This window comes from Trachurus trachurus (genome assembly GCF_905171665.1).
Source record: "Trachurus trachurus genome assembly, chromosome: 9".
NCBI classification, from domain to species: domain Eukaryota; kingdom Metazoa; phylum Chordata; class Actinopteri; order Carangiformes; family Carangidae; genus Trachurus; species Trachurus trachurus.
In genome coordinates this window covers 1,216,975-1,243,596 of record NC_139895.1, presented here as the reverse complement: position 1 = coordinate 1,243,596, position 26,622 = coordinate 1,216,975, and the positions used below count along the sequence as shown (strand labels likewise).

Sequence of the window (26,622 nt, the reverse complement as noted above, 5' to 3'; positions counted from 1 at the left end):
GGATGAAGGGAAGGATGGAAGGAAGGGAGGGGAAAAGGATTGTGGAAAGAAGGAAGGAAGGAAGGAAGGAAAGGAAAGAAGGAAGGATGGAGGAAGGGAACAGAGACCCAGAAGGAAACTATCTTTAGTTTTTAGTTTTGCAACTCGATTTCGCTCCTCACGTTTCAACAGCTGCTGCAGGTCACCATGACAACCACGTTTCAACAGCTGCTGCAGGTCACCATGACAACCACGTTTCAACAGCTGCTGCAGGTCACCATGACAACCGACCGACCGACCGACACCGGTTCTGATCGGTTTGATTGAGACACAGAAGAAACAGAAACAGGGTCAAGGTCAAAAAGTCCAAATGGAACAGGGTCCGTTTCCATGCCGACGATGACGCTGCTGTAACTCAGAACAACGACTCAGCAGAAATAATAACTCCTTTCTACATGTTCTGCTCCTCCTCTCCTCCTCCTCCTCCTCTCCTCCTCGTCGATGCTCTAGATGTTTCTGGAATGTGTCCTCCTCCTTCCTCCTCCTTCCTCCTCTTCTTCCTCTTCCTCTTCCTCTCACACGGTCGATGCTGTTTTCCTCTTCCTCTCTTCTCTCTCTCTCTCTCTCTCTCTCTCGTTCCTCCAGGAAAAATAGAACAAAACAAAACAAAAAGAAAAAAAGAAAAAGAAAAAAGAAAAGAAAAACAACACTAGGAGCTAAAAAACAGGTCAGCCTATTTACATACAGTCTCCAAGTCTGGGCGTGTGTGTGTGTGTGTGTGTGTGTGTGGTGTGTGTGTGTGTGTGTGTGGTTTATAGATGTGTGTGTGTGTGTGTGTGTGTGTGTGTGTGTGTTGTTAGAAGTTCAGAGAGTGTGTCTCTGTCTTTGTGTGTCTGTTCAAGATGGAAGTTTACATGGATGTGTGTGTGTGTGTTAATGTTTTGACCAAGTTCCTGTGTGTGTGTATGTGTGTGTAGAGTGGATAGAGCTCTGTGTATCTGTGTGTGTGTGTGTGTGTGAGCGTGTACAGTGTGTGTGATGGTGTGTGTGTGTGTTCAGTCTGTGTCGGAGGAAGAGGAGGTTCCTGTTGAGGAGCTGTCGTCAGAGGAGGAAGAGGAGCTGCCACTCAACCGACTGGCCCCGCCCCCTGAGGCTCCGCCTCCCGCTGCCTTCTCTGCAGGGAGAGATGGAGAGATGGAGAGAGAGATGGAGAGGAGTTAATAAACAGATACATACAATAATAAGAGACAACAAACAGGTCCCATGTTTCCACTCTGTTTGTGCGTCAGTGTTACAGAGCCACCACAGGCCTGGTGTGTGTACTACAGCGTAGTAGAGCTGCAACAATTAATCCAACAATAATCGATTATCAAATTAATCGTCAACTATTCTGATAATCTAATAATCAGTTTGAAGAAGCTGGAATCAGAGAATCTGGACTTTTTTTTTTCTTAAAAAAACGACTCAATGTGAATATTTCTGGTTTCTTTGTTCCTTTATGACAATAAACTGAGTCTCTCTTTGGTTTGTGGACAAAACAAGACATTTGAGGACGATGAGTGTTTTTATACGAGCCTGTCAAAGACGAATTTCTGTCACTCGTGACAGACAATAAAGTTGATCTATCTATCTATCTGGTGGTTTGGGAAACACTGATTGATATTTTTAACATTTTTTAACATTTTATTGACGAAACAACAAATCGATTAATGGTTTAAATAATCAACAGATTAATGGATAATGAAATGAATCGTTAGTTGCAGCTCTAGAGCGTATCGAGTGGTTTTCATAAAGACTCAGGAACTACATGGTTAATAAGCAACAACCTGAGTAATGGATTATTATTCAGACTTACGCAGTAGCTTCCTCTGCTTCTTCTGCAGACAGGACTTGACGTAGCGCTCCAGCTCTCTGAGCGTGGAGGGTTTGAGCGTCTCGAAGTCGATCTCGATCTCGTCGGGGTTGGAGTCTCGGAGCGACGGCTCTCTGGACTGGATGATGTGGACCACGCGCCCCAGCTTCTCCCCCGGCAGCCGGTTGATGTCCAGGCTCAGCTGCCGCTTCTCGTCGTACGACATCGGCAGGGACGACTCCTCGCCGTCGTCGCCGTTGGCCGAGCCCCCGGCCGAAGTCTTGCCGCCTTTTTTCGGTTGCCTAGGAAACAGGAGAGTGAGATGAAGTGAGCCGGCGTAGGAGTCAGGAGTCTGGAAGCTGCAGCTCTGAGGAGACGAGGACTGAACGCCACCTGGTGGAGGAGATTTATATATATACACTATACCTGCAATAGCTACGTGAATGTTGTTTTGACGATGTGCAAGTTTACATCCAGTTTTTATACTAGTGGTGTACAGCCAGTGCTCTATTTGTACTCGGTTTCGGATTTGGGCTTCCCAAAATGTCCCAAAATCGATTTTAAAAAATAAAAAAAAGAAATAAATCTGCTGCTAGTGTTGTCACGATACCAACATGTTGGTACCGGTATCGGTACCAACATGTTTTTCGGTACTTTTCCACATAAAAATTGAACACAAAAAATGTCATTATTGGCTTTATTTTAATAGAAAAATTTTGGACCATAAAACAGGAAATCAGTAAACAGTTACTGCTGCAGGATTAACATTCCATCTATATTAATCTGAACTCTTCCTAAATTAAAAAATGTCTGTTTAAAAATGAATATCAACTTGTTTTCTTTGCATTATTTGAGGTCTGAAAACACTGCATCTTTTTTTGTTATTTTGACCAGTTGTAATTTTTGGGAGAAATTGTTCTCAGTAGTTTATAGAATGAAACACAAATGTTCATGTTACTCAAACACACACCTATTGTTTCCCATATGTAGACCAAATTGATTCTGTTCCCCCCACCCCCATCAACGCAATATCGTTCCGTTAATTCATCTCTGCGTAGCGCTGCTTCGCCGTGTTCACTCACTCACAGAGAGAGAGAGAGAGACAGAGAGAGCATACCAGTGGTGGTGCGCGGTAAAAACGAAACTTATTAACGAGGCTGTGGCGGCCGTCTCTCTCTCGCGCGCGGCGCACACACACAGACAGACACAGGCACATGGACAGGTGGCGCTGTAACGGTAATGATAAAAAGCACCTTGCTTCGTTTGTGACTCGCTCTCTCGCTCCTCGCGGCTCAAATTACAATGCGGCGACTTCACGCGGCGACGTCACCGCTGCTGGCGGCGCAGAATGAAAGTACCGGTCCCATCTAAGCGCAGTATGGTACCGTTTTAAATGCGTTAGTACCCCGGTACCAATCTAGTACCGGTATACCGTGCAACCCTATCTGCTGCTGTCGGCCTCCATTTCCTTAGAATTTAAAAGGCAGCATGTTTAACTGCACTATTGTTTTTAATAAAGAGGCACTTTTCATTTAGTTACTTCAGCAATATGTGATATTGCTTTTATGCAACAGTTTCAACAATTCCATCTAAGCATGGATAAATGTTTAAAACTCAATAAATGTGAAAAAGACACTTTAGTCGTTCTGTCTTGTAAAGCAGGCTGGAGTAGATCATGAGGATCCTTTCACACCGACAGACTGAAGCAGAAATCATTATGAATCAAATCGTTTTGAATAGAATCGTAGCCCCAAAACTCAGAATCTAATCTAATCCTGAGAAAGTAAAAGATTCCCACCCCTAAAAAAAACTTCAGATTCGTATTCGGGAAGAAACCAGAAGTGGGCGCGCTGACTTCAGCCGAGCTAGCCGGCTAACTTCCGGAAAGGAAACCCTGGTTGTGTCCCTGTTCCCCCTCAGGCTGCAACTGACTCTGCTACTGTTTCCCTCAGAGCTCGGCCCAGTTTGAAAGGAGAAGGACGAACGTATGTGGAAAGACGTGGCCTCCCAGATGTAGAATGTGTTTTATAGAAGAGAAACACAAATCTCAGGACCAGTGACTTCTATCATCAGAACAGACACGTCACCGGATGTTCATCCTATTCTCAGCTGTCAGGATGCAACATCTTGACCTCAACAAACACAGGGAAAACCCTGCACCACTGTCAGTATGAAGAACGTAATGTTAGGACATAGTAAAGTCTCATCTATGAAGTAAATAAAGCAACAAAACGATATATTTATCTAAAATGGAGCCATTAACAAGTGGTAACGTAGATTCATCCACATTAATATGAGACTTTTTCATAACAAAATAGAAACTCCTGGTTGTCCCTTTAAAAGATATTGTCAGATTATCGTTCTCAGAAAATAAAAAAAATAAAAAATAAAATCTAGATATTATACCTGGTGGCGGTCACTGTGCTGTTGGCTTTCCTGGCCGGCGCCTTCTTCTGATTGGCTGGTTTGGGCTGTTGGGCGGCGGTCTTGGGCTTCTTCTCTTCCTCCATCTTTCCCTTGTTCCCTTTGTCTTTGTCTTTCTCTTTCTTCTTGTCCTTGTCTTTCTTCTCTTTCTTCTTCTTTGGCTTGCTGACGGGAGCCTGGGACAGGACAGCCAGCTGCTCGTGCACCGCCTTCAACTGGTGGAATAAACTAATAATCAATACCTGTCGCCTGATCAACACCTCGGGAGGGCCTGCCACGGGCCAATGACAGCTCAACGCTAAAATCAATGTGCAGATCAACGTTAATTTGTCAAACATCATCACATTATACGGAAGCGTATTGCATTCACTTGAAAAAGAAAAAAGAAAAACGTTTTTTCTGAGTAATTTTTTTTAAATCTGTTTTTCGAGGTAATTTTTCCTGTTTTTCTGGCAATTTTTCCTGTTTTATTGATAGGGCTGGGACGAAACGCTTTTCTACCGATTCGATTCTTCTACGTTTTTTTTGGATGGCGATTCGATTGAAATTGCGATTCTACGATAATGCCGAGGTGTGTCTGACGACCTCACAACAACGGTCAGACACACCTGGATTAATCCGTTTGTCCAATAATGTATAAAGGAGCTGGCTTAAGATCAGGAAGTAGTGGAGTTGTGCATAAAGCCAATTGACCTCTGGCTAAGCCCCGCCCCCTCCACTCACTCGGACAAACAGTCACCATTCGGTGACAGTTGCTATGGCAACAGCTGTCACAGTAGAGACATTTCACAGGAGGCAACTGATGATTTTTGGAGACAGAAAGATTAAATATCATGTTGAAGTCACCAAAACTTCACTTAGCTGTACTGCTATGGCTGTCGTTAGCGACGGGCTAATTTCTGTTAGCCTGTCTATGGAGTTTTACATTATACGTTAGCATTAAGCTAGCGGACTTTATGCTTAGTTGTGATACTGGCTAACATCTAAACATCTCTGACAATATGTTGCCTCAAATACGTTGTTGACTTAACTTAGAACAGATGTAGACATCCTTGTTAAGTTTATCCACGTTTAGTTGGTGTTGTGGTCTACTGCATAACTTTATCCAGAGCAGACACTTCTCTCGGTTCAGATGTGGCTGGGAAAAGGTTAAAAAAATCCCCCCCGTGGCCCCCAGCCTCTCAAGGATACCTAGTGTAGGAGTTGCATGTACCCCATGCACACCGTTTGACCATTTTAAACTTAAAATGTCAAGAAAAAACATATAAAAACGGATGAAAACTGACTAACTGCAATGCATTTCAATGGACGTGGAAGCAGAGAATGTCCCAGTGTATGGGCTAGCTATGCACACTGTGATTGGCTCATCGCGTTTGGGGGCGTGGCTTAGCCATAGGTCAATTAAGGCATGTGATTAGTTACACACAGGGTATGATACTCCGGTTATGTTTTAGACTTGATCCTTCTATTGTAAGCCTAATGCTTAATGTAGCAGGGAAGGAGTCGACCATAGACTGTATATAAATGAGGACTAGACGAATACAGAAAGAAATTACTCAAAAACCGGGAAAAAAATAGCCAGAAAAACAGGGGGAAAAAATTACCTCGAAAACCGGGAAAAAAATTAGTCGGAAAAATAGAAAAAATTACTTTGAAAAACAGACCCCAAAAAAAAATTAGTCAGAAAACAGAAAAAATTACCTCGAAAAACCGTTCAGAAAAAAAAAATTACTCCGAAAAAACAGATTTTTTATTTTTATTCAAGTGAATGCAACACGCTTCCGTAACATTACATCATCTCTGACTGATTGAATCTCAATATTAGAGGAAGAAAACCAGGATGTTCTTGACCTGTGATTGCTCGGCAGCACCAACCTGCTCCTGTAGCTCGGCCAATCGCGTGGCTCGCTCCTCCTCGGAGTCGGATGATTCGTCGGAGGAGGAGTTGTTGCTGCTGTCAGAGGAGGCGGTGCTTTTACTGACCAGCGGCGTCGTGGAGGGCACCGACGTCTCCAGACCCTCGTCAGGGATCTTAGCGAAACGCATCTCAAACACGTCCTGACGAGAAACACAGCCATTACACACTTATATACTCATTCAGATTCTGCCAATAAACCTCGTTAATTATCACGCACTGGACCTTTAGTCGGATCCAGCCTATTGCTACCGTTGGATTATTCATAAAACCAAAAGCAAATGAGCCGATCTTTGCTTGTTTTATTTGCACATAATGATCAAATAAAGGAAATTAAATCAGAGCTGCAACAATTAATCAATTAATCGAACAATAATCGCAATAAATCGTAGAATAGAATTGAATCAAATCATTACCTGGTGAATCGTAATCAAATCGAATTGTGAGGGCAGTGCCAATGCTGACTTTTCTTTGTCAAAAGCGACTGGTGTTGTTAAAGACGTTTCTGGTTTGGAGACTTTAGATCGCTTTATTTAGCGTTCATGTGTACGGATCAAATAAGATTCATTTAATCCGATTTCAGACCGAGGAAAACAGGGCAGGTAAAAACGCAGCGACTGTCGGAGCGATGGAGGAAACTTCTGAAGAGAGGCTGACAGACCTGGGGCAAAACTCGATGTTTCCATTACGTAGTGACGAGCGTGACTGTCAATATAGCTGGTGACGGATCGGTGGGGCTTTTCACAATGTTCAGGTTATGTTTCTGTCATCTGCCCCAAGTGGAGAGCGCCGGTATTGTGCGCTTTGACTGCGTAGTGCTACAACAAGTGTATGCACAGTAGGGCTTTGACATTTGCCGAAAAAATCATATTCGAACTTCGTTTGTTTATTAATATTCGAATATATTCTAATATTTATTGATAATATTTTGACATCCCCCCCCCGCTCCCCGTCCGAAGAATATAACTTTCGCTTACACGGGCACTGCTGTCATGCATGTGCGCTTCTCTGTGTGTGTGAATGCCAATAACAAACAGCGCTATGCGGAGATGAATGAACGGAAGACATGCGGCGGTGGTGTATTTGAAACAACTAAGGTATATTTCAACTTCTCCCTCTGTGGTTGTCGCACTCGCAGCCTTTTGTTCCACCATTGTTTTTCAGTGAAGAAGTGTGAACAGGCGTTTTCAACCTTGGGGTCGCCTGGAATTCAAATGGGGTCAACTGAAAGGTCTAGTAATTGAAAGAAAAAATACTGATAAAAATATATTTTTAATCTAATTATTATTAAATATCTGAGCTGGTGCATCTTGATGGACGGGGTCGGCAAAAATTTGTGATGTCATAATGGGGTCACGAACCAGAAAAGGTTGGGAAGCACTGCGTTAACGTGTAGTTTGTGATTATGTGATCTCTGTTACCAGCTGCTACGGAGACGTAACGTGTCCAGTGGTCGAGAGTTTGCTAAACCGCTACAGAGACAAACGGAAATGTTTTCCCTGGTTTATTTCATGATGAAAAGAAAAAAAAAAAAAAAACGCAATAATCATCGATTTTTGTAAACTTAATAATCGTCCATCCAATAATGGATTCTTTCCCCCCCTAACCTAACCCTGCTGGAGCGTTGTGGAGCGTTGACGTACCTGCAGCTTGCGAGCCATGGCCACCACCTCGTGGTCTGGAGGGTTGTACTTGTAACAGTTAGAGAACATTAACCTGACGTCGGTGGCAAAACTCTGGGGGTCGGTGTATTCTCCTTTATCCATCTTTTTCTGAGGAGGAGAGAGGGAGAAAAACACAAGGGTCAAAGGTCAAAGCTTCACTGACGACCAGTCAAACATCGCTGCACTTCCTCTCCTCGCCACCAGAGGGAGTCAAACCTTTCTTCTGATTTATAACTCACAAACTTCTCTCTGTTCTCCACCGACTAACGACTAACTCCCTCTCTGTAATTATAATGCTACGAAAACCAAACAGATTCTATTTCATAGAGATTATACACTTATACAAATTCAGATTTTGCCAGTAAACTTTGTTAATTATTACACACTGGACCTTAACAGCTTCAGCCTATTGCTACCGTTTGATTATTCAAAAAAACCAAAAGCAAATGAATGTATAGGTCAATCTCTGCTTGTTTTATTTGCACATGGTAAAATAAAGGAAATTAAATCAGAGCTGCAACAATTCATCAAATAATTAACCTATTTTGATAATCTAATAATCAGTTTGAGTAGTTTTTTAAAGAAAAAAAGTCCAGATTCTCTGATTCCAGCTTCTTCAATGTGAATATTTCTGGTTTCTTTGTTCCTTTATGACAATAAACTGAGTCTCTCTTTGGTTTGTGGACAAAACAAGACATTTGAGGACGATGTCGTCTGGTGGTTTGGGAAACACCGATTGATGTTTTTCAACATTTTTTAACATTTTATTAGCATTTTAGAGGTAAATTCAGAGACTGCTTGATGAAAAACTGTCCCTGAAGGCAACGTGCATCAGTGGTTTTACATGAATTTCCCTCTAGAACAACTCTGTGTGGTAACGTTGTGTTATTATCTCATAGCGTGGTGAATGTGCAGGTCACAACTTGTCCACCAGAGCGTTGTGGAGTTGTTGGATTGTGTATTTGATGAGTTTGATGAGGGAAACCAAGAAATCCCATAATGAGCCTCCGTAGCGTAGCTCTGAGCAGCTCACGGCTCTGCTCCGCCGTTCTAAAAACAGCTTGCACCGACAATTAAAGGTAACAAACCTACCGCTATGACTATAGGGATTATGGTGATGGGACAATCTGACTAAATGTTGAACTATCCTACAATTTAATCTCTAATCTCTAAGAAGCTAGTGGTGTCGTGCAGACTGGCTGTGTGATGTCATGGCGAGCGTTACCCGGACGGTGCTGAGGTCCATGGGGTGTTTGATGATGTCGTGGTAGTCGTGCAGCTCCAGCGCCTCGGCGTCCACCGGCTTGTAGAACGGCCACGCGTACGCCGCGTGTTTCTTCGACAGCATCTCCTTCAGGATGGCGTCGCAGTGCTTCATCTGCTCGCCCAGCTTCCCGCTCTTCCTCCCCATGGCTCCTCCCCCTCCTCCTCCTCCTCCTCCTCCCCCCCCGCCGCCGCCGCCTCCCACCACCTCGCCGCCCGCCACCTCCTCGCTGGTCTCGCGCCGGGTCTTGGCGGGCCGGGCGGCGGCCTCGCGGCGGGACGAGCCCAGTTTCCCCGACTTGTTGTCCTGAGCGGACGGAGAGTCGGCGCGGCCGGCCGAGATGGCGGAGGTGGTGGGGGTCGTGGTGTCAGCTTTCCTCTTCACGCCTTTCTTCTGTTAGAGACGGGGGGGGGGAGGGGTTAGCGTTAGTTATTGATTGATTTAAATCTTTATCTCAAACATGTGTGAGCAGTGAAAACAAAACAAAACCGAACAAACTGATACGGCTGTGGCAATCACCATTAACAATATCACGGAAAAGTCAATTCCCAGTAGTTCAACCCCAACCAAGTATTGATTGAGTGCATATAGATGGACATAGTTTTCAGAAGGCCAACATTACTATATTAAAAATGCTTAAAAAAAAGAAGAAAAAAAATCCTTTGCAATATTTCAATTTTGGAGATACTGATTTTTAGGTCTTCACTGAATGTTAGTCATAATTATTACTATTAAAATAAACTGAATAAATAAAGACATGGGATGTTTCATTCAGTGTGTAATGGACATATAGGCCTATATAATGTGTTAGTGTCACTTTTTGCCTTTGAACACATTCTACATCGCGGAGGCGACGTCTTTCCACTCAGGGCTTCCTTCACCTCTGAAACGGGGCAGAGCTCCGTGGGAGACACCTGCCTGACACAGCAACGTAGGGAACCGTGCATGTCCGCGGCCACAGCTCCACCACGCACGGGGGGGAAAAAAGGCGTCGCCGTCGCACCGACTGCACGCGGCTACGCGCCGCTTTAAAGGTGTACAGAAAAGAAAATTTAATTTGATGGATGAGTGATTACACTAATTTTATCACCCAGACGATGTAGGCCAAACTTTGTGCAAAATTCTATTTTTGAGTAAATCCGGGATGAAAGTGTGTATTTTTTTTTCTCATTGGATAACGCAGGCGCACGGATTATACGTCAGCCTGTACACGACTCACCAGCCACTGATATTGGATCCGTCATCCGTCATTCAAACGTCTGAGACACGCACACACACACGGAGCTCGGGCTCGCCCCAAGCTTTGAATATCCCGCTCGCTCGATAACGACCAATCAGATTCGTTTTCCTCACTCGGGTAAACTCGTGTTGCAGCTCGTGACAACTCGGCGCGACAAACAGGACAAACGGCCATTTCTGTACACCTTTAATGAGCACGCATGTCGCGTCTACATTGGAGGTCGGCTGTTATCAGTATAATCAGAGACAACCATGAATGAGTTCGCCTCAGCTTCACGTGATTGTCACTGTCAGCCTGTTAGAAAAACATTTTACTGACCCCAGCTGAGACGCTGAGACCCCCCCCCCCCCCCCTCCCCTCAAAAACTCTTCAGATCTGAACGAGTCACACAAGTCACCTAATTGGTCATGAAAAAAGCGAGTTGCGCTTTTCGTCGCGCTGTTTGCATCCATGATAATAAAACATCTGATCACACACCAAAAAACAAAGTAAAGTAAAATAGTTACCTTGACAACAGGCTGTGCAGACGGCATCATGGTTGCCGTGGGCTGCGGGGCGGCGACGGGTGGCGTGGCCGGGACCGGTGTGGGCGTGGTGGAGATGACGGGCGTCTGAGAGGGGGAGGGGGAGGGGTAGGAGGGGGGAGGGGAGGCCGAGGACTCGGCCTGTTGACTCACTGACACAGAGAGAGAGAGAGACACGGTTAGCACACGCCTGTTACCACGGCAACGCTGGAGAACACACACCTGTAACAGGACAAACAGCTGGAGTTCATAAGTTCAGATATAAGTTCTAAGTTATCTCAAATTCCACAATATTCAGCGTTAAAAACTGATTTCGTGCTAATTGGCCGATTCCGTGATCTAGAGTTCCCCGCAAAAACGGTGTTTAACGGGTGGATCAACTGTCTGTGTAAATTCACGGGTCGGTTACAGGTGGAACTCACATGAACGCGGGTGAATGTGTGTAGGTCTACAGAGGAAAACTCACGCGCAGCTGCACGAACCAGCGTCGCAAATCATTTTTCATCACTCACGGCAACAACAGAGCAGCATCTTGATGTAAATAAACTATCATGTGACCGCTCATGTGACCGCTCACAGCTTTCCCGTTGGAGTTTTTAGCCTGTCATCATGGCTTGACTGCTCGGCTTCTGGGTAAAAGCTACAAACACACCGATGGGATCAATGTAAAGGCTGAAGTGTCCTGCTTTCATTAAAAAAAAAGAATTACGTCGCTATCATTCTCCGTTCTGTAAATAGTCGCGAAAGAATACGGCTTTTTTTTGTCTTTTTTTTGCTAAAGAATACGGCTATAGGCTACCCCGTTATCCCCGGTGATGACGGCGATCTCACGGGCAGCGAGTTGGGTAACGGGTCTTAATATTGACAGCGGGTCGAATCCGGGTTGAAGTCTGAAATAATCGCGGTGACGGGTCGGGACACGGGCTGAAAAACCTACGGGTGGGGCGGGCGCGGGTTTACAAAATTGGACCCGTGCAGGTGATCACAGATCATCATAGAGCCCTACATTAGTAAAAACTTTTTAGGTTTGAATTAGTGCTGTCAAACGATTAAAATGTTTAATCAGATTAATCACAGGGTTGCTGTGGAATAGTTTCGATTAAATATCATTCATTTCTAATCTACATTAATCGCGTTTGATTTTGCATGAGCACACAGACTCAAGAAAGAGAATATATTTACACTTAACATGTTTATTTAACACAAACAGTGCTAGTTAACAAAAAACTTTAACTCTATTTCAACACAAACATTTATCCACATTATGTGGCACCTGTTAGTTCAGCAGCTACTGAGACAAACTAACTTGTGGTGTGAACGGAGGACTTCGGCTCGCACGTTAAAGTTTTTAAATCAGATTAATCATGATGATGGATTAATCTGCGTTAATTTTGACAGCCCTAGTTGGAATATGTATTGTTCTGGTTCTTGGGGGGAGGGGGGGGGGGGCATCATCTCAGCCTAACTCCGGCCAGAGAACAGGAAGCCTGAGACACCAACAACAGGACCAGAGTCATGTGTGTGTGTGTGTGTGTGTTTCAGCCCAAACCAGCGCGTCCAGTCCGTTGGGTCGGACCAGTCGGACCGGTGACACGGCTCAGATGTTAACGCGTTAATGAGCGGGAGGGGGAGGGGTCAACCTGACACGACGGTGCGTTCAGGTACCGTTGGATTCTACACGGATCAATACTCTGGATTCCTGTGGGAGTTCAGTCGGTACCAGTAAAAGTTCTGAACATAGTTCTGATCCATGAATATGTTTCTGTGGGACGCCAAGTTTTAAAGCACACTGAGTCTGCCTTGTGCATGAAATGCGCTTCATAAATAAAGTAGTAGTAATTGAATTGAATTTAAAAAACAAGATGACATTGAGGTAATTTGTACTATACTGTAGTATTACAGTAGTAGCACTGTACTGTAGTACTTCAGTACCTGTGTAGCAGCGGCAGTATTACAATAGTATTATAGTATTACAGTAGTACTACACTAGGGCTGTCAATCTTCCCCCCAAACGCAATTCAAATTTCTAACGTTTCTTATGTTAAATATTCACTTTTTTTTTGTTTTTTTGTTCTTTTTATTTCTCATTTTATTCACCTATACCAGCTTATTATTACGTAGTTTTAGTTTTATCAACATGTTTACTCCCCCAAATGTCACGACGCACGACGTTAATCTGCGTCGTTGTGGAAGAAACACGTTGGAACGACCGTTTCCACCTTCGAATGTATTTATGTAATAAAATACATTACAATTCTGTTCGAATAACGAAATTTGTTCTGACGGCACTGATCTACAGTAGTATTACAGTAGTTTAGTACATACCTGTAGTAGGAGCGGCAGTACTACAGTAGTATTAGAGTATTATTAACAGTATCACAGTATTACCTGTAGTAGGAGCGGTCGGCTGCTTGCTCTTGTTCTTCCCCTTGGGCGCCGGCGGCAGCAGAGCCACTTCCTCCTGAGGCATCTGAGCCACTTTCTGCAGGAAGATCTTCTCCAGAGCCTGAGCCATGAGCACGATGTCGTCTGTGGGCTGAGGTCAGAGGTCAGAGGTCAGAGGTCAGAGGTCAGAGGTCAGGAGGCTGGGGTGATATCAGCCAAAGATCCTCTATAGACCAAGATGGCCCATACAGCTGCACTTCCTGTCTCGTGTTGTGAACGTGTGAGTGGATTTATAAAGGTTGTCGTAGAGGAAAGTGAGATATCTGTATCTTCTTATGACAACATTAAATATTTACACAGCTAACAGTCAGATTTAACATGACGAAGATTAGTTAAATAATTAACGCGGGTGTTTGCAAACGTTTGTTTGAACAAAGTTCATTTCCTCATGATTTGGAAATCGGGGGGGCCGAGTCATAGTCTGCCGGTCTCCTAAAGGGGGCGGAGTCACGGTCTGCTGGTCTCTAAAGGGGGCAGAGTCATTGAACCCTCCTACAGGGGGTGGAGTCACGGTCTGCTGGTCTCCTAAAGGGGGCGGAGTCACGGTCTGCCGGTCTCCTAAAGGGGGCGGAGTCATAGTCTGCTGGTCCCCTAAAGGGGGCGGAGTCACGGTCTGCTGGTCTCCTAAAGGAGGCGGGGTCACGGTCTGCTGGTCTCCTAAAGGGGGCGGAGTCATAGTCCCCTGGTCTCCTAAAGGAGGCGGGGTCACGGTCTGCTGGTCTCCTAAAGGGGGCGGAGTCATAGTCCCCTGGTCTCCTAAAGGGGGCAGAGTCACGGTCTGCTGGTCTCCTAAAGGAGGCGGGGTCACGGTCTGCTGGTCTCCAAAAGGGGGCGGAGTCATGGTCTGTAGGTGTCCTAAAGGGGGTGGAGTCATGGTCTGTAGGTGTCCTAAAGGGGGCGGAGTCATAGTCTGCTGGTCTCCTACAGGGGCGGAGTCACGGTCTGTTGGTACCCTAAAGGGGGCGGAGTCATGGTCTACTGGACTCCTTAAAGGGGGCGGAGTCATAGTCTGCTGGTCTCCTAAAGGGGGCGGAGTCACGGTCTGTTGTTACCCTAAGGGCCGAGATATACTTGCTGTAAAATACGCGTACGCGAGCTGCCATGCATATCCTGCGTCGCGTCACCTCGCGTCGATATGTGCGTTCGGTTGCAGCCGACGCATCAAACGGACGCAGATTACGTGTGGCGGCAATGATGCGCTCGCGTACGCGTAGTTTATAGCAAGTATAACGAGGGCTTAAAGGGGGCGGAGTCATGGTCTACTGGTCTCCTAAAGGGGGCGGAGTCATGACCTGCTAGTCTCCTACAGGGGGCGGAGTCATGGTCTGTAGGTGTCCTAAAGGGGGCGGGGTCATGGGCTGCTGGTCTCCCAAAGGGGGCGGAGTCATGGCCTGTTGGTCTCCTAAAGGGGGCGGAGTCACGGTCTGTTGGTGTCCTAAAGGGGGTGGAGTCATGGGCTGTTGGTGTCCTACAGAGGGCGGAGTCACGGTTTGTTGGTCTCCAAAAGGGGGCGGAGTCACGGTCTGCCGGTCTCCTAAAGGGGGCGGAGTCACGGTCTGTTGGTCTCCTAAAGGGGGCGGAGTCATAGTCTGCTGGTCTCCTAAAGGGGGCGGAGTCATGATATGTTGGTGTCCTAAAGGGGGCGGGGTCATGGTCTGCCGGTCACCTAAAGGGGGCGGAGTCACGGTTTGTTGGTCTCCTAAAGGGGGCGGAGTCATGGGCTGTTGGTGTCCTACAGAGGGCGGAGTCACGGTTTGTTGGTCTCCAAAAGGGGGCAGAGTCACGGTCTGCCGGTCTCCTAAAGGGGGCGGAGTCACGGTCTGCTGGTCTCCTAAAGGGGGCGGAGTCATGGACTACTGGTCTCCTAAAGGGGGCGGAGTCATGGTCTCCTAAAGGGGGCGGAGTCATGGTCTGCTGGTCTCCTAAAGGGGGCGGGGTCACTAATCGATTAACCCTTTAAATAATCGACAGACTAATGGATAATGAAGATAATGGCTAGTTGCAGCCCTAGTGTGTACCTTGTTGTAGATGTAACAGTTGGTGAACATGGTGTTGAAGTCCTGCATGGCCTCGCTGGCGCTCCAGTAGTAGTTGTTCTCCAGACGCTTCTTGATGGTTCCCATGTCCATTGGGTTCTTGATCACCTTGTGGTAGTCCTGGAAACACGGAGGGTCAAGCTCAGCATCAGGACCACAGACAGGCGTGTGTGTTAGTGTGTGATTGTATAAAGTGTGTGTGTATAAGAGACTGACCGCCAGGCAGAGCTTGATGGCGTCCACTGGTTGGTAGAAGGGCCAAGCAAACTGATGTTTCCACAGAGTCTTCACCACCACGTTCTGCATGTACTGCAGCTGGTTGGTTTTCCTGAAGGAGACACACACACACAGATCATCAAGACTCAATAAACAAATTAGAGTTGTTTTAGAGGTAAATTCATGCAGAACCGCTGATGCGCGTTGCCTTCAGGGACAGTTTTTCATCAAGCAGTCTCTGTATTTCCCTCTAAAACAACTCTGTGTGGTAACGTTGTGTTATTATCTCATAGCGTGGTGAATGTGCAGGTCACAACTTGTCCACCAGAGCGTTGTGGAGTTGTTGGATTGTGTATTTGATGAGTTTGATGAGGGAAACCAAGAAATCCCATAATGAGCCTCCGTAGCGCAGCTCTGAGCAGCTCACGGCTCTGCTCCGCCGTTCTAAAAATAGCTTGCACCGACAATTAAAGGTAACGAACCTTTACTGCTATGACTATAGGGATTATGGCAATGGGCCACTTTGACAAAATGTTGAACTATCCCTTTAAGGTCTGAAGGAAAAGTGTTGTTTGTTTGTTACCTCAATAAATTTAAAGTAATTTCTATTTAATTTGTGTACATTTTAGTCATTAACATTAAAAACAGTCTTTTTGGTGGTAAAATAGAAGTAAACGGTTTAAAAAAAAACTAAAATTTCAAGAAATTAAAATGGAAAAAGCTGAATTTGGGAGAAAATGAAACACACCACCTCACACCTCTCCGTACAGGTGACCTACCTGCCAGGCTTGGTGGGGTTGGTGACCTCAGGCGGCGCTGGGTTGGTGACGGTGGGGGGGCTGGGGGGCGCAGCCTCGGGGGCGTCCGACATGGTGGACGGCGGTGACGCAGCGATGCACCGTGGGGCGACAGTGTCTAACCTGAAGGTGAAAAAACTCCCTCTGTGGTCCGAGGGTGTGTGTGTGTGTGTGTGTGTGTGTGTGTGTGTGTGGGCGTGTGTGTGTGTGTGTGTGAGTGTGTGAGCGTGTGTGTGTGTGTTCAGCTCAGGTGTGGTTGGCGTTGAAGCTTCAGCTCGATGTTTCCCTCCAGGAGACAAACTCCCATCGCACGACCTGAGAAACAGACACAGACACAGAGACAGTTAGTCGACTCTTCCTTCAACACACGGGCTCGGGATGTCTCCGTACTCGTTTTCACAATTAAAAAGGAGAATTCCGGTCATTTTTGACCCCTAAATCATTGTCCTGATGGTCGCCCAGTGTTGGTTGGAGCAAAAAACGCGACTAAAATTGATGCAGGCAAACTGGAGTTACACCATGGCTACCCGGCGCTAGCGATAGCCACAATGCTAACCCATGGGGGCAATTCTTTCTATCACAACAACACTTCTTTACAAAAATGGTGATGGTGTCTGGTTTGCCTGCATCAATTTTAGTCACGTTTATCAGGAAAACGATCCAGGGTCCAAAAATGACCGGAATTCTCCTTTAACCACGGTATTAAACGTTACAATTAATTAATCCTAAAGATTCCTAAATACCGCCACTCTCCAAAAAAGATGATGGGACCACATCGGCAGATCAGCACAACACATAATTACAAGTGTGTTAATACTTGTGTAACATTTACGTTCCATGTCATTCTGACGATTAAAAGAAACTTAAAGGGACAACGAGGAGTTTCTCCGTCGGCAGAACCAAAAATTCCGCGACAATAAAAAAGTCTCATATTAATGTGGATGAATCTCCGTTACCACTTGTTAATGGTCCATTTTAGATAAATCTATGGTTTTGTCTCTATGGTTATTTTGTTATTATTAGTGGTGGTGGAAATGCTGGGCGAGCCGACCAGCGTTTCTTTACTTTCGGTTTCGTGGCGAGTCATGAGAATAACGCCGCCGAATCTCCGTTTATGGTGGGAACTACGACGGTATGTGATCGTCTTCCAACCTCTGACTTTAATTCTTGATGAATGAAAACATTCTTGGCAAGACGTCCGTCTTGCGCCTCGTTGTCAGTTTAAACATTTGGTGTAGATTAGAGTTCTCAATGGGCCTGATAAATTACAACCCGAACCGACCCGACCGGCGGGTTTTAAAGCCCAGACCCGGCGGGAAAACGGCGTGTTTTCTTTGCAGCGGGAGCGGGTGGTGCCGGTGACACAGCACTCGTATTCTGGCTCACGTCATCTGGCCCCTCCGGTACCGGCCCGCTAATGGGCGAGACTTGACGTCCTGCTGTAGGCTACACTTTGAAATTTGATCAGCGGGCGCAATTGATGAAATTTCCACCGCGGGAACGGTGCATCTTTGTGGAGATTTATCCTCCAACCAGTGCGCGTGCTGCTGACGAACAGCTGCAGCTGTGGAGTCGTTCTGCCACAGCAGCACAAGATGCAGAGTGGGACATTTGTCTGAAACTCACACGTGAACAAACAACAATTTACACCAGAGATGTGTTTTATGAGAGAGGAAAGAAGGAAGCCCGAGGTCCGACCCGTTGAGAACTCTATAGATGACAATCAACGGCTTTAGTGTTTCAAACCTTTGCCCTGGAGGATTAATAATTGGTCCTATATTAATAAATACTTAAAATACTAGGTATATAATTAGTAATGTAATAATATTTTGTAGGGCTGATCCAAAAAGAAAATCAAAGCTTCGAAGCTTCGTTCGTTGCCATGGTAATCGATCATGAAGTCTGTGAACGATTTTTTTTTTTTTTCTCCTTTTTGACACCGGTTCTCATCGGCAATAGTTCCATTAAAATGAGTCGGCTACTTGGCATCCTGGAAACCTGCCTGATTGTGGAGATATGCAGTGTTTGTTTGCCATTACTTTCATTATTTCCGCTACGATCGCGCCCCCCCAATGTAAATAATTTGTGACATTTGAGTAATTAGATGTGTATCATGTAAATAAATTACGCAATTACTTGTTTGTTTTCATTATTCTGAGTGTGTATGCCATTATGTCACCAGATCATTTCCAGAAGATTGGAGCTCGGTACAAAATAATGAACCCACATAACTTCAGACGAGACTAAACCCAGATCAGTTTTCAGATAAATATATTTCTATACAATAGTTTCAATTTTCCAGACCTGGAAATGTATAAAATCAAATTCCATACTTGAACCCTGAACCACAGCAGGAGGAGGAGGAGTGTTCCCACTAGAGCCACAACAATTAATCGAACAATAATCGATTATTAAATGAATCATCAACTGTTTTGATAATCTAATAATCAGTCTGAGTCCAAATTCTCTGATTCCAGCTTCTTAAATGTGAACATTTCTGGTTTCTTTGTTTCTTTATGACAATAAACTGAGTCTCTCTTTATGGACTCGGTTTGTGGACAAAACAAGTCGTCTGGTGGTTTGGGAAACACTGATTGATGTTTTTAAACATTTTATTGACCAAACAACTAATCGATTAATCGTTTAAATAATCAACAGGTTAATCAATAAGGAAAATAATGGTTAGTTGCAGCTCTAGTAGGAACCCTGACCAGGTGTTTCCCACGTTCCCACGAGGCAGCACCGAAAGCAGAGACCTGTCGGACCTGTTTTATTTTGAAAAACCCTGACGACCACGTTCATATCACACGCTGCTGTTACAGATGTTTATGAGTAGCGATGTCGCGATTACTTGTTTGCACGATTAACGGCGGTATTAAACGCATTCCTCAACACCGTCACTCTCCAAAAGAGATGATACCGGAACCGAATCGGCAAATCAGACTGAATTGGTAGGCGGGTTAGTGGGTCTTTTCTAATTTAAAACAAAAACAAAAAAACATCTAGTACAGATGACAAATAATCTCTAAGGTAAATTCAAACATTCCCCTTGGGGGGTTAATACTTGGTCCTATGTGAATAGAGACTTTAAACATCTTGTGTATATAATTAGTAATGTCATTATATTTGGACTATTTTTGATTTTAATAATCGTGTTATCGTGACACTGTGATTATTTCTCTGACTATAATCGAACCAATGAAATCTGTGGTCGTGACATCACTGGTTATGACTTCATCGTGTTGCCTTCACTGTCGAAGATGAATTTAAAGATGAATTTTGATTGACAGCCGCCGCACTAATGTCGTCGTCGTCGTGGCAACAGACTAAGAGTCCAGAACCTGAACCCAGACCGGCCGGTCCTGGACAGGTGGACCAGGACCTGGTTTAAAGGGTCTGAGCTACGGCTGCAACTGAGGATTCTTTTCATTATCGATTATTGGAACGATTAATCGATTAGTTGTTTGGTCCATAAAATGTTAAAAAATGTTAAAAACATCAACCAGTGTTTCCTAAACCACCAGACATCGTCCTCAAATGTCTTGTTTTGTCCACAAACTAAAGAGAGACTCAGTTTATCGTCATAAAGGAACAAAGAAACCAGAAAGATTCACATTGAAGAAGCTGGAATCAGAGAATCTGGACTTTCTTTCTTTAAAAAACTACTCAAACTGATTATTAGATTATCAGAATAGTTGATTATTAATCATCTGGTCTGACACCATCTGTGGTTCTGTGAGGAAACATCTTTCTGTCAATAACCTGATGGATCGGATCAGAGCCGACGGCCCGGTGAGCTGACAGCAGCAGCCGGACGGTTCAACTCTGAACTAAAACACAACGACCCGGGTTCTTCTGGACCAGGACTCAGTCTCACTTCACGATCAATAACCGATCACTTCTTTAGTCTATCAGCTGGAGGCGATCGATCGATGGACGGACTGATCCAGCTCTGCTTCTCTATCAGCATCCATCACAACAAACCTCCTGCTCTTCATCATCATCATCATCATCACTCAGGTCAGCGGTGCATTTAAACACACCTCAGACTGTGGGACTTTACACTACTGCTCTCCACCGACACCAGCTCCCGACCAGACGGTGATAACTCATCAATACCAGTGATCAGACAGGAGATCGATAGCCACCACACCGCTGACAGCTGCTGCTGCTCCGCACTGTTTTCACTGTTTACAACCAAACTTCAACTATGAACTCCTGCAGTCCAACAGGTGAGCTCGTTCCTACACAAGTATAGAACAGACCTACAAACTCTAGAGTAGTGAAAAAGGTGACGTTACAAAACTAAAACCCTCTTCATTCACTTCTACTACTCTGGTTGACACAAAAAAGGTGACTGTAGCCAAAAGGTGACCAGTTTGCAGGTGTGATAGAAAGTATGAATTTGATTTTATACATTCCCAGGTCTGGAAAAGCATGGAAACTACTGTATGAAAATATATTTATCTGAACATTTCCATATTTCCCACATTCTGTGTCATAAACTATAAACTGTTTTCTTGTCTGTAACAACATCTCTGTCCAGTCTGTCCGTCCTGGGTGAGGGATCCCTCCTCTGTTGCTCACCCTGAGCTTTCTCCTGGTTTTCCCTGTTAAAAGGGTTTTCCATGGAGTTTTTCCTCAGTCGATGTGAGGGTCTAAGGACAGAGGATGTTGTTATGATGGGATGTAAAGCCCTTTGAGACAAAGTGTTTGTAAAAACGGGCTATACTAATAAATTTACTTTGCCTTGCCTCGAAAACTGATCTGGGTTTGGACTCATCTGACGTTGTTTGGGTTCATTATTTTTGTACCGAGCTGGTGACATACTGGCATACACATTCAGAATAACAGGGTCAGTGACAAATAAGGGTTGTAAAGATGAGCAACTCAGAAATATCTTTAGAAATAGTTTAACAAGCATGCATCAGATTTTGGTGCTCTTCTTCACCTGACCACACAGTGATAACTCATCAATACCAGTGATCAGACAGAGGATCGATAGCCACCACACCGCTGACAGCAGCTGCTGCTCCGCACTGTTTTCACTGTTTACAACCAAACTTCAACTATGAACTCCTGCAGTCCAACAGGTGAGCTCGTTCCTACACAAGTATGTAAAGTATGAATTTGATTTTATACATTTCCAGGTCTGGAAAAGTATGGAAACTACTGTATGGAAATATATTTATCTGAATACTGATCTGGGTTTGGACTCATCTGACGTTGTTTGGGTTCATTATTTGCTACAATATCTCCTGCAAGTGATCTGGTGACATAGTGGCATACACATTCAGAATATGGTTGGAAAGATGAGCAATTCAGAAATATCTTTAGAAATTGTTTTACAAGCATGCATCACATTTTGTTGCTCTTCTTCACCTGACCAGACGATAACTCAATCAATACCAGTGATCAGACAGAGGATCGATAGCCACCACACCGCTGACAGCAGCTGCAGCTCTGCACTGTTTACAACCAAACTTCAACTATGAACTCCAACAGGTGAGCTCGTGCGGACCGGGATCGAGTCCGGGTTCGGTTCGGGCCTTAACGTTAACGTACATCTGCTCCCAACAGGTGCTGCTGGTCCGGACTCATGTGGACCAGATCAGATCTGATCCGAGTCCGGCTGCTGCACAGACACACACCTGGGTCCAGCACCGACACCCTGGTGCAGCAGCAGAACCAGAACCAGAACCTCCCTGACCTGACCCAGACCCACCAGACCTGGACCCGGACCCAACCGGACCTGCAGCTCCTCCACACCACAGTCCTGCGGGGATCATCAGATCAGCTACCGAGGCTAACGAGGAGCTAACGGCTAACACTCACCGGACTGCGCCGCCGGACGAAAAACCCCACTGATCCGGTGGTTTAACGTTAAGTTACAACGGCACCATCCACCGCTGCCACAACCACAACCACAACCAGAACCAGCACCAGAACCAGGCAGGGTCCGGGTGGTTGATCCAGCGGCTCGGAGGGAGCAGCTCTGCGGGCTAACTAACGTTAACGATGCAGCAGCAGCAGCAGCAGAAGAGCCGTTGATCTGGCTGGAAAAGATGGCGGGCAAGAGACGAGCTAGGTGGCTAAGCTAACCGTTAAGAGAGAGCGACGGAGGAGAGAGAGAGGCCTTTCGCGGTCTTTCTAACGGCCGTGTCGGTGTCTCTCCGTCCGTCGGTCGGTGCCCCGGTTCTTTCTGCTCCTCTGCCCCCCCGCAGGGAGCGGATTACTCGGCGTAGCGCGCCGCTCTGTGCCGCCGATGTGGTTGTTACCTGTGCGCGGTGGTGTTGTGTTTGGTTGGTTAAAGCTAACGAGCTAACGTTAGCCTGTTAGCTCCCCGTTAGCCTGTTAGCTCCCCGTTAGCCAGTTAGCCTGTTAGCTCCTGTTAGCTGAGCTTTGTCTGAAGGCGCCGAGCGGCTCCGACACCGACTCCCTCCTGCTGCAGCACCGACCGACCGACAACACCTCCGCCCGTTAACCCCCCCGGTAACCCCCCCCTCCACACCCCCCGGTACCGGAGAAAGAGCCGTGTTTACTCTGGGTTCGAGTCCTCCGGGGGTCCAGCGGCGGCGGCTCCAGCGGCTTCTTTTCTGGGACGTTTTTTATTTAGCCAAGTAGCATAATAGATGAGTTATCAGCTGTCTGCCGTCTGCGCATGCGCGTTGGCCGAGCGGCATCATGCATGTTGTTGTCACGGGATTGGCCGAGCGGCGGGTCCGCGGTGCGCTGTGATTGGCTGCGAGGTTTTCGCGGCGCTGTGATTTGTTGCTGCGGGGGTGAGGGCGGCTGTGATTGGCGGAGCGGAGGCCACGGGCTGCTCTGATTGGCCGCTGACGGAGGTTTAGAATGGCGCCGCGGTTCGCACTACGTTTCCCAGCATGCACCTCTCAGTCCGCGCTGCAGCAGAAATGAATTACAATTTATTCCACATTTGAGTCCCGATTTAGTTTCCTGTAGCTATATAGTCTGATTTTTATTTTTTATTTTTTTAAATACTGGTTACACTACTTGACAATGGGTTACATCATGTCATTGACCCAATAATGAAAACAAACGATTAATTGCATAATTTATTGACATGATACACATCTAATTACTCAAATGTCACAAATTATTTTAAAAATGTTTTACTGACAACTCTGGAAATTAGGTTGTGGTAATAGTATACTATGGAATTTTGAAATTTCCAATGTGTAGGAACCCTGTTAATAGGAGTGGGAATCTTTTACTATCTCACGATTCGATTCGATTCTGATTTTTGAGGCTACGATTCGATTAAAAATGGATTTTCAATTTTCGATTCAGAACGATTTGATTCCTAATGATTTCTGCTTCAGTCTATCGGTGTGCAAAGGATCCTCATGATCTGGCGCCGCGGTTCGCACTACGTTTCCCAGCATGCACCTCTCAGTCCGCGCTGCAGCAGAGAGAGTCCTGGTAGATTCACTGATTGATTAAACTAATGGACCAATAACTGATCACACATGAGTAGCTAGTAGCTACAACATGCTGGGACAAACAGACTATTGATTGATCTATTGATTACTGATTGATCCTCACTCAGCTGCTCCTTCACATCCATTAACCCTTTAATACGGTGACATTTAAAACGTCCGGAGCGAAAAGAACAACTGACAGCAGACAGAATATTATATTTTATTAGATTATAATATATTATATTATATTCAAAGGGCTATAATATCATATTATATTATATTATATTATATTATATTCAAAGGGCTATAATATTATATTATATATGTTATAGCCTATTAAAGCCATTTTAGACTGTAAAAAAAATGGGCTATACAAATAAAATTGCCTTGTCTTGCCTAATATAACATAATAAAATAATATAAAATCGAACAGATAAGAATAGCATCAAATAAAGTAAATAGAATAGAATAAAACAGAACAGAAATCAACATAAATACAACATCCTGTCTTCTGTATATTTCAGATATTCTTGCTGCAGAATATAAGATAATGTTATGGACATTTACTTTATGTGCATTAAATGTAATGATGCGCGTCATCCACACAGTGATGTCATCACTGTTACTGTACCAGTTTGAAGCTGCAGAGACGCTCCGCTGTCCTGATAGATTATAGATTGATTATTTGTCTGTCTGTGTAAACACACACACACACACGATGACCTGACTGCTGTGATGTCGCTGCATCGGAGCGTCACACACACACACACACACACACACACACACACACACACACACACACACACAGATGAGATAACCGTGTGACTGTGTGTGTGCCCTGCAGATGGCGTCAGAGGACAGACGAGGAACATCCTCTGTGACCATGAACATCTGGATGGACGGAACACCTGAGACTGACACGGGATCAGTTATCAAGAAGCTTTATTGTCGTTGTCAGAGTGAGTATAATCATCATCATCATCATCATCATCATCATCATCATCATCATCAGTCCTGTTGCTATGGGCCTGTGTGCCGACTGCAGGAGGCTGGTAACATGCAGCAGAGCCGAGCAGACAGACAGGTGGACGGACAGACAGACAGACAGACAGACAGAGGTAGGTCAGACAGACACGGGGCAGAGAGGTAGACAGGTAGTGAGGTAGGGGACAGGTAGAGACAGACAGGTAGAGACAGACAGGTAGAGACAGACAGGTGGGGGACAGGTAGCTATTGTGTTATTTACATGAGGTGTGTTTCCACAGCAGGACGTCGTCTCTCTCTGTGGCCGTGTCTCCTCTGCAGACCGGGACGTGAAACAGTTTCCATCATCACGCAGTCGTCGATTTCTAATAAAGACGGGTTTTTAATTCAGGGTTCCTACACAAGTATGGAAAGTATGAATTTGATTTTATACATTTCCAGGTCTGGAAAACTATGGAAACTACTGTATGGAAATATATTTATCTTATTACTGATCTGGGTTTGGACTCATCTGATGTTGTTTGGGTTCATTATTTTGTACCGAGCTGGTGACATAATGGCATACACATTCAACCACAAAAGAATGATAAATATTAGATTTAAGCGTAGCCTACTTATAAAAATATACTTAAAGGGATAGTTCACCCTAGAATGATATTTCGCTCATTATCTACTCACCCTCATGTTGACTAAGGGCTGGAAGAATTTTCAGAGTCCACCGTCCCTTCTCTGAGTTACAGGGGGTCTCGGCGTAGCAGTGCATTTCAATGCAACGGTTGCAAAGGGACACCAGAGCTCTTCGTAAAAAAACACACACAAAAAAACATCCAAATACCTCCATGATGCTCGTATGTAATGTCCGTCTTGTGCTGAAGCCCCAAATTGCGTAATTGTCCCGAAAAAAATTAAATAAGTCTATATTTTAAGCTTGTTTGTAGCGGAAGCTTCTCGAAGCTCCTCTTCCTGGTCCGTCCAAATCTCGCGTGATTTGCGCCGGCGTCAGTGCGGTTACTGCGAATCACGCGAGATTTGGACGGACCAGGAAGAGGAGCTTCGAGAAGCTTCCGCTACAAACAAGCTTAAAATATAGACTTATTTAATTTTTTTCGGGACAATTACGCAATTTGGGGCTTCAGCACAAGACGGACATTACATACGAGCATCATGGAGGTATTTGGATGTTTTTTTGTGTGTGTTTTTTTACGAAGAGCTCTGGTGTCCCTTTGCAACCGTTGCATTGAAATGCACTGCTACGCCAAGACCCCCTGTAACTCAGAGAAGGGACGGTGGACTCTGAAAATTCTTCCAGCCCTTAGTCAACATGAGGGTGAGTAGATAATGAGCGAAATATCATTCTAGGGTGAACTATCCCTTTAAAACATTAAATTGAAATAGATTTTTTTGCTGTATTTCTATATTCAAATTTTAATGCATTTTGGCAATACTGAGCAGGACCTATGAAAACACTGCCTTTTTTCTAAACATTGTGAAAAATAATGTAAAATTTGTCAAGAAACATAGTGTTGCATTACAAAAACGAATTACATTTATTCCACATTTGAGTCCAGATTTAGTTTCCTGTATATAGTCTGATTTTTATTTTTTTAAATACTGGTTACACTACCTGACAATGGGTTGCATCATGTCATTGACCCAATAATGAAAACAAACGATTAATTGCATAATTTATTGATACACATCTAATTACTCAAATGTCATAAATTATTTGAATTTTTTTTACCGACAAGTCTGAAAATTAGGATCTGGGAATAGACCGAATCTCCTAACTACTTCCTGGTAGAAAACCTGCTCGTAATTTGAATGAGAACAGTAGTAACGA

At 44.9% G+C, this 26,622-nt stretch overlaps 1 protein-coding gene across 4 annotated transcripts; it reads right to left on the bottom strand.

Annotated features, from left to right (window-relative positions):
* Positions 1 to 970: 970 nt before the first annotated feature.
* Positions 971 to 22,963, bottom strand: LOC310991341 (bromodomain-containing protein 3-like). 4 transcript variants are annotated; one of them, XM_083979014.1, is made up of 12 exons: positions 22,899 to 22,963; positions 16,339 to 16,671; positions 15,560 to 15,671; positions 15,326 to 15,463; positions 13,251 to 13,398; positions 10,845 to 11,014; positions 9,060 to 9,491; positions 7,814 to 7,942; positions 6,107 to 6,313; positions 4,238 to 4,470; positions 1,835 to 2,133; positions 971 to 1,153 (listed from the first exon to the last, which is right to left on the bottom strand). In XM_083979014.1, exons 2-12 carry the CDS (start codon positions 16,428 to 16,430, stop codon positions 1,035 to 1,037), a joined length of 2,079 nt encoding a protein of 692 aa, XP_083835140.1. In that variant the 5' UTR covers positions 16,431 to 16,671; positions 22,899 to 22,963; the 3' UTR covers positions 971 to 1,034. The 4 variants fall into 4 exon arrangements, with proteins under 4 accessions (XP_083835140.1, XP_083835143.1, XP_083835142.1 ...); XM_083979017.1 differs by having other exon boundaries at positions 6,131 to 6,313; XM_083979016.1 differs by having other exon boundaries at positions 22,878 to 22,908.
* Positions 22,964 to 26,622: the final 3,659 nt, after the last annotated feature.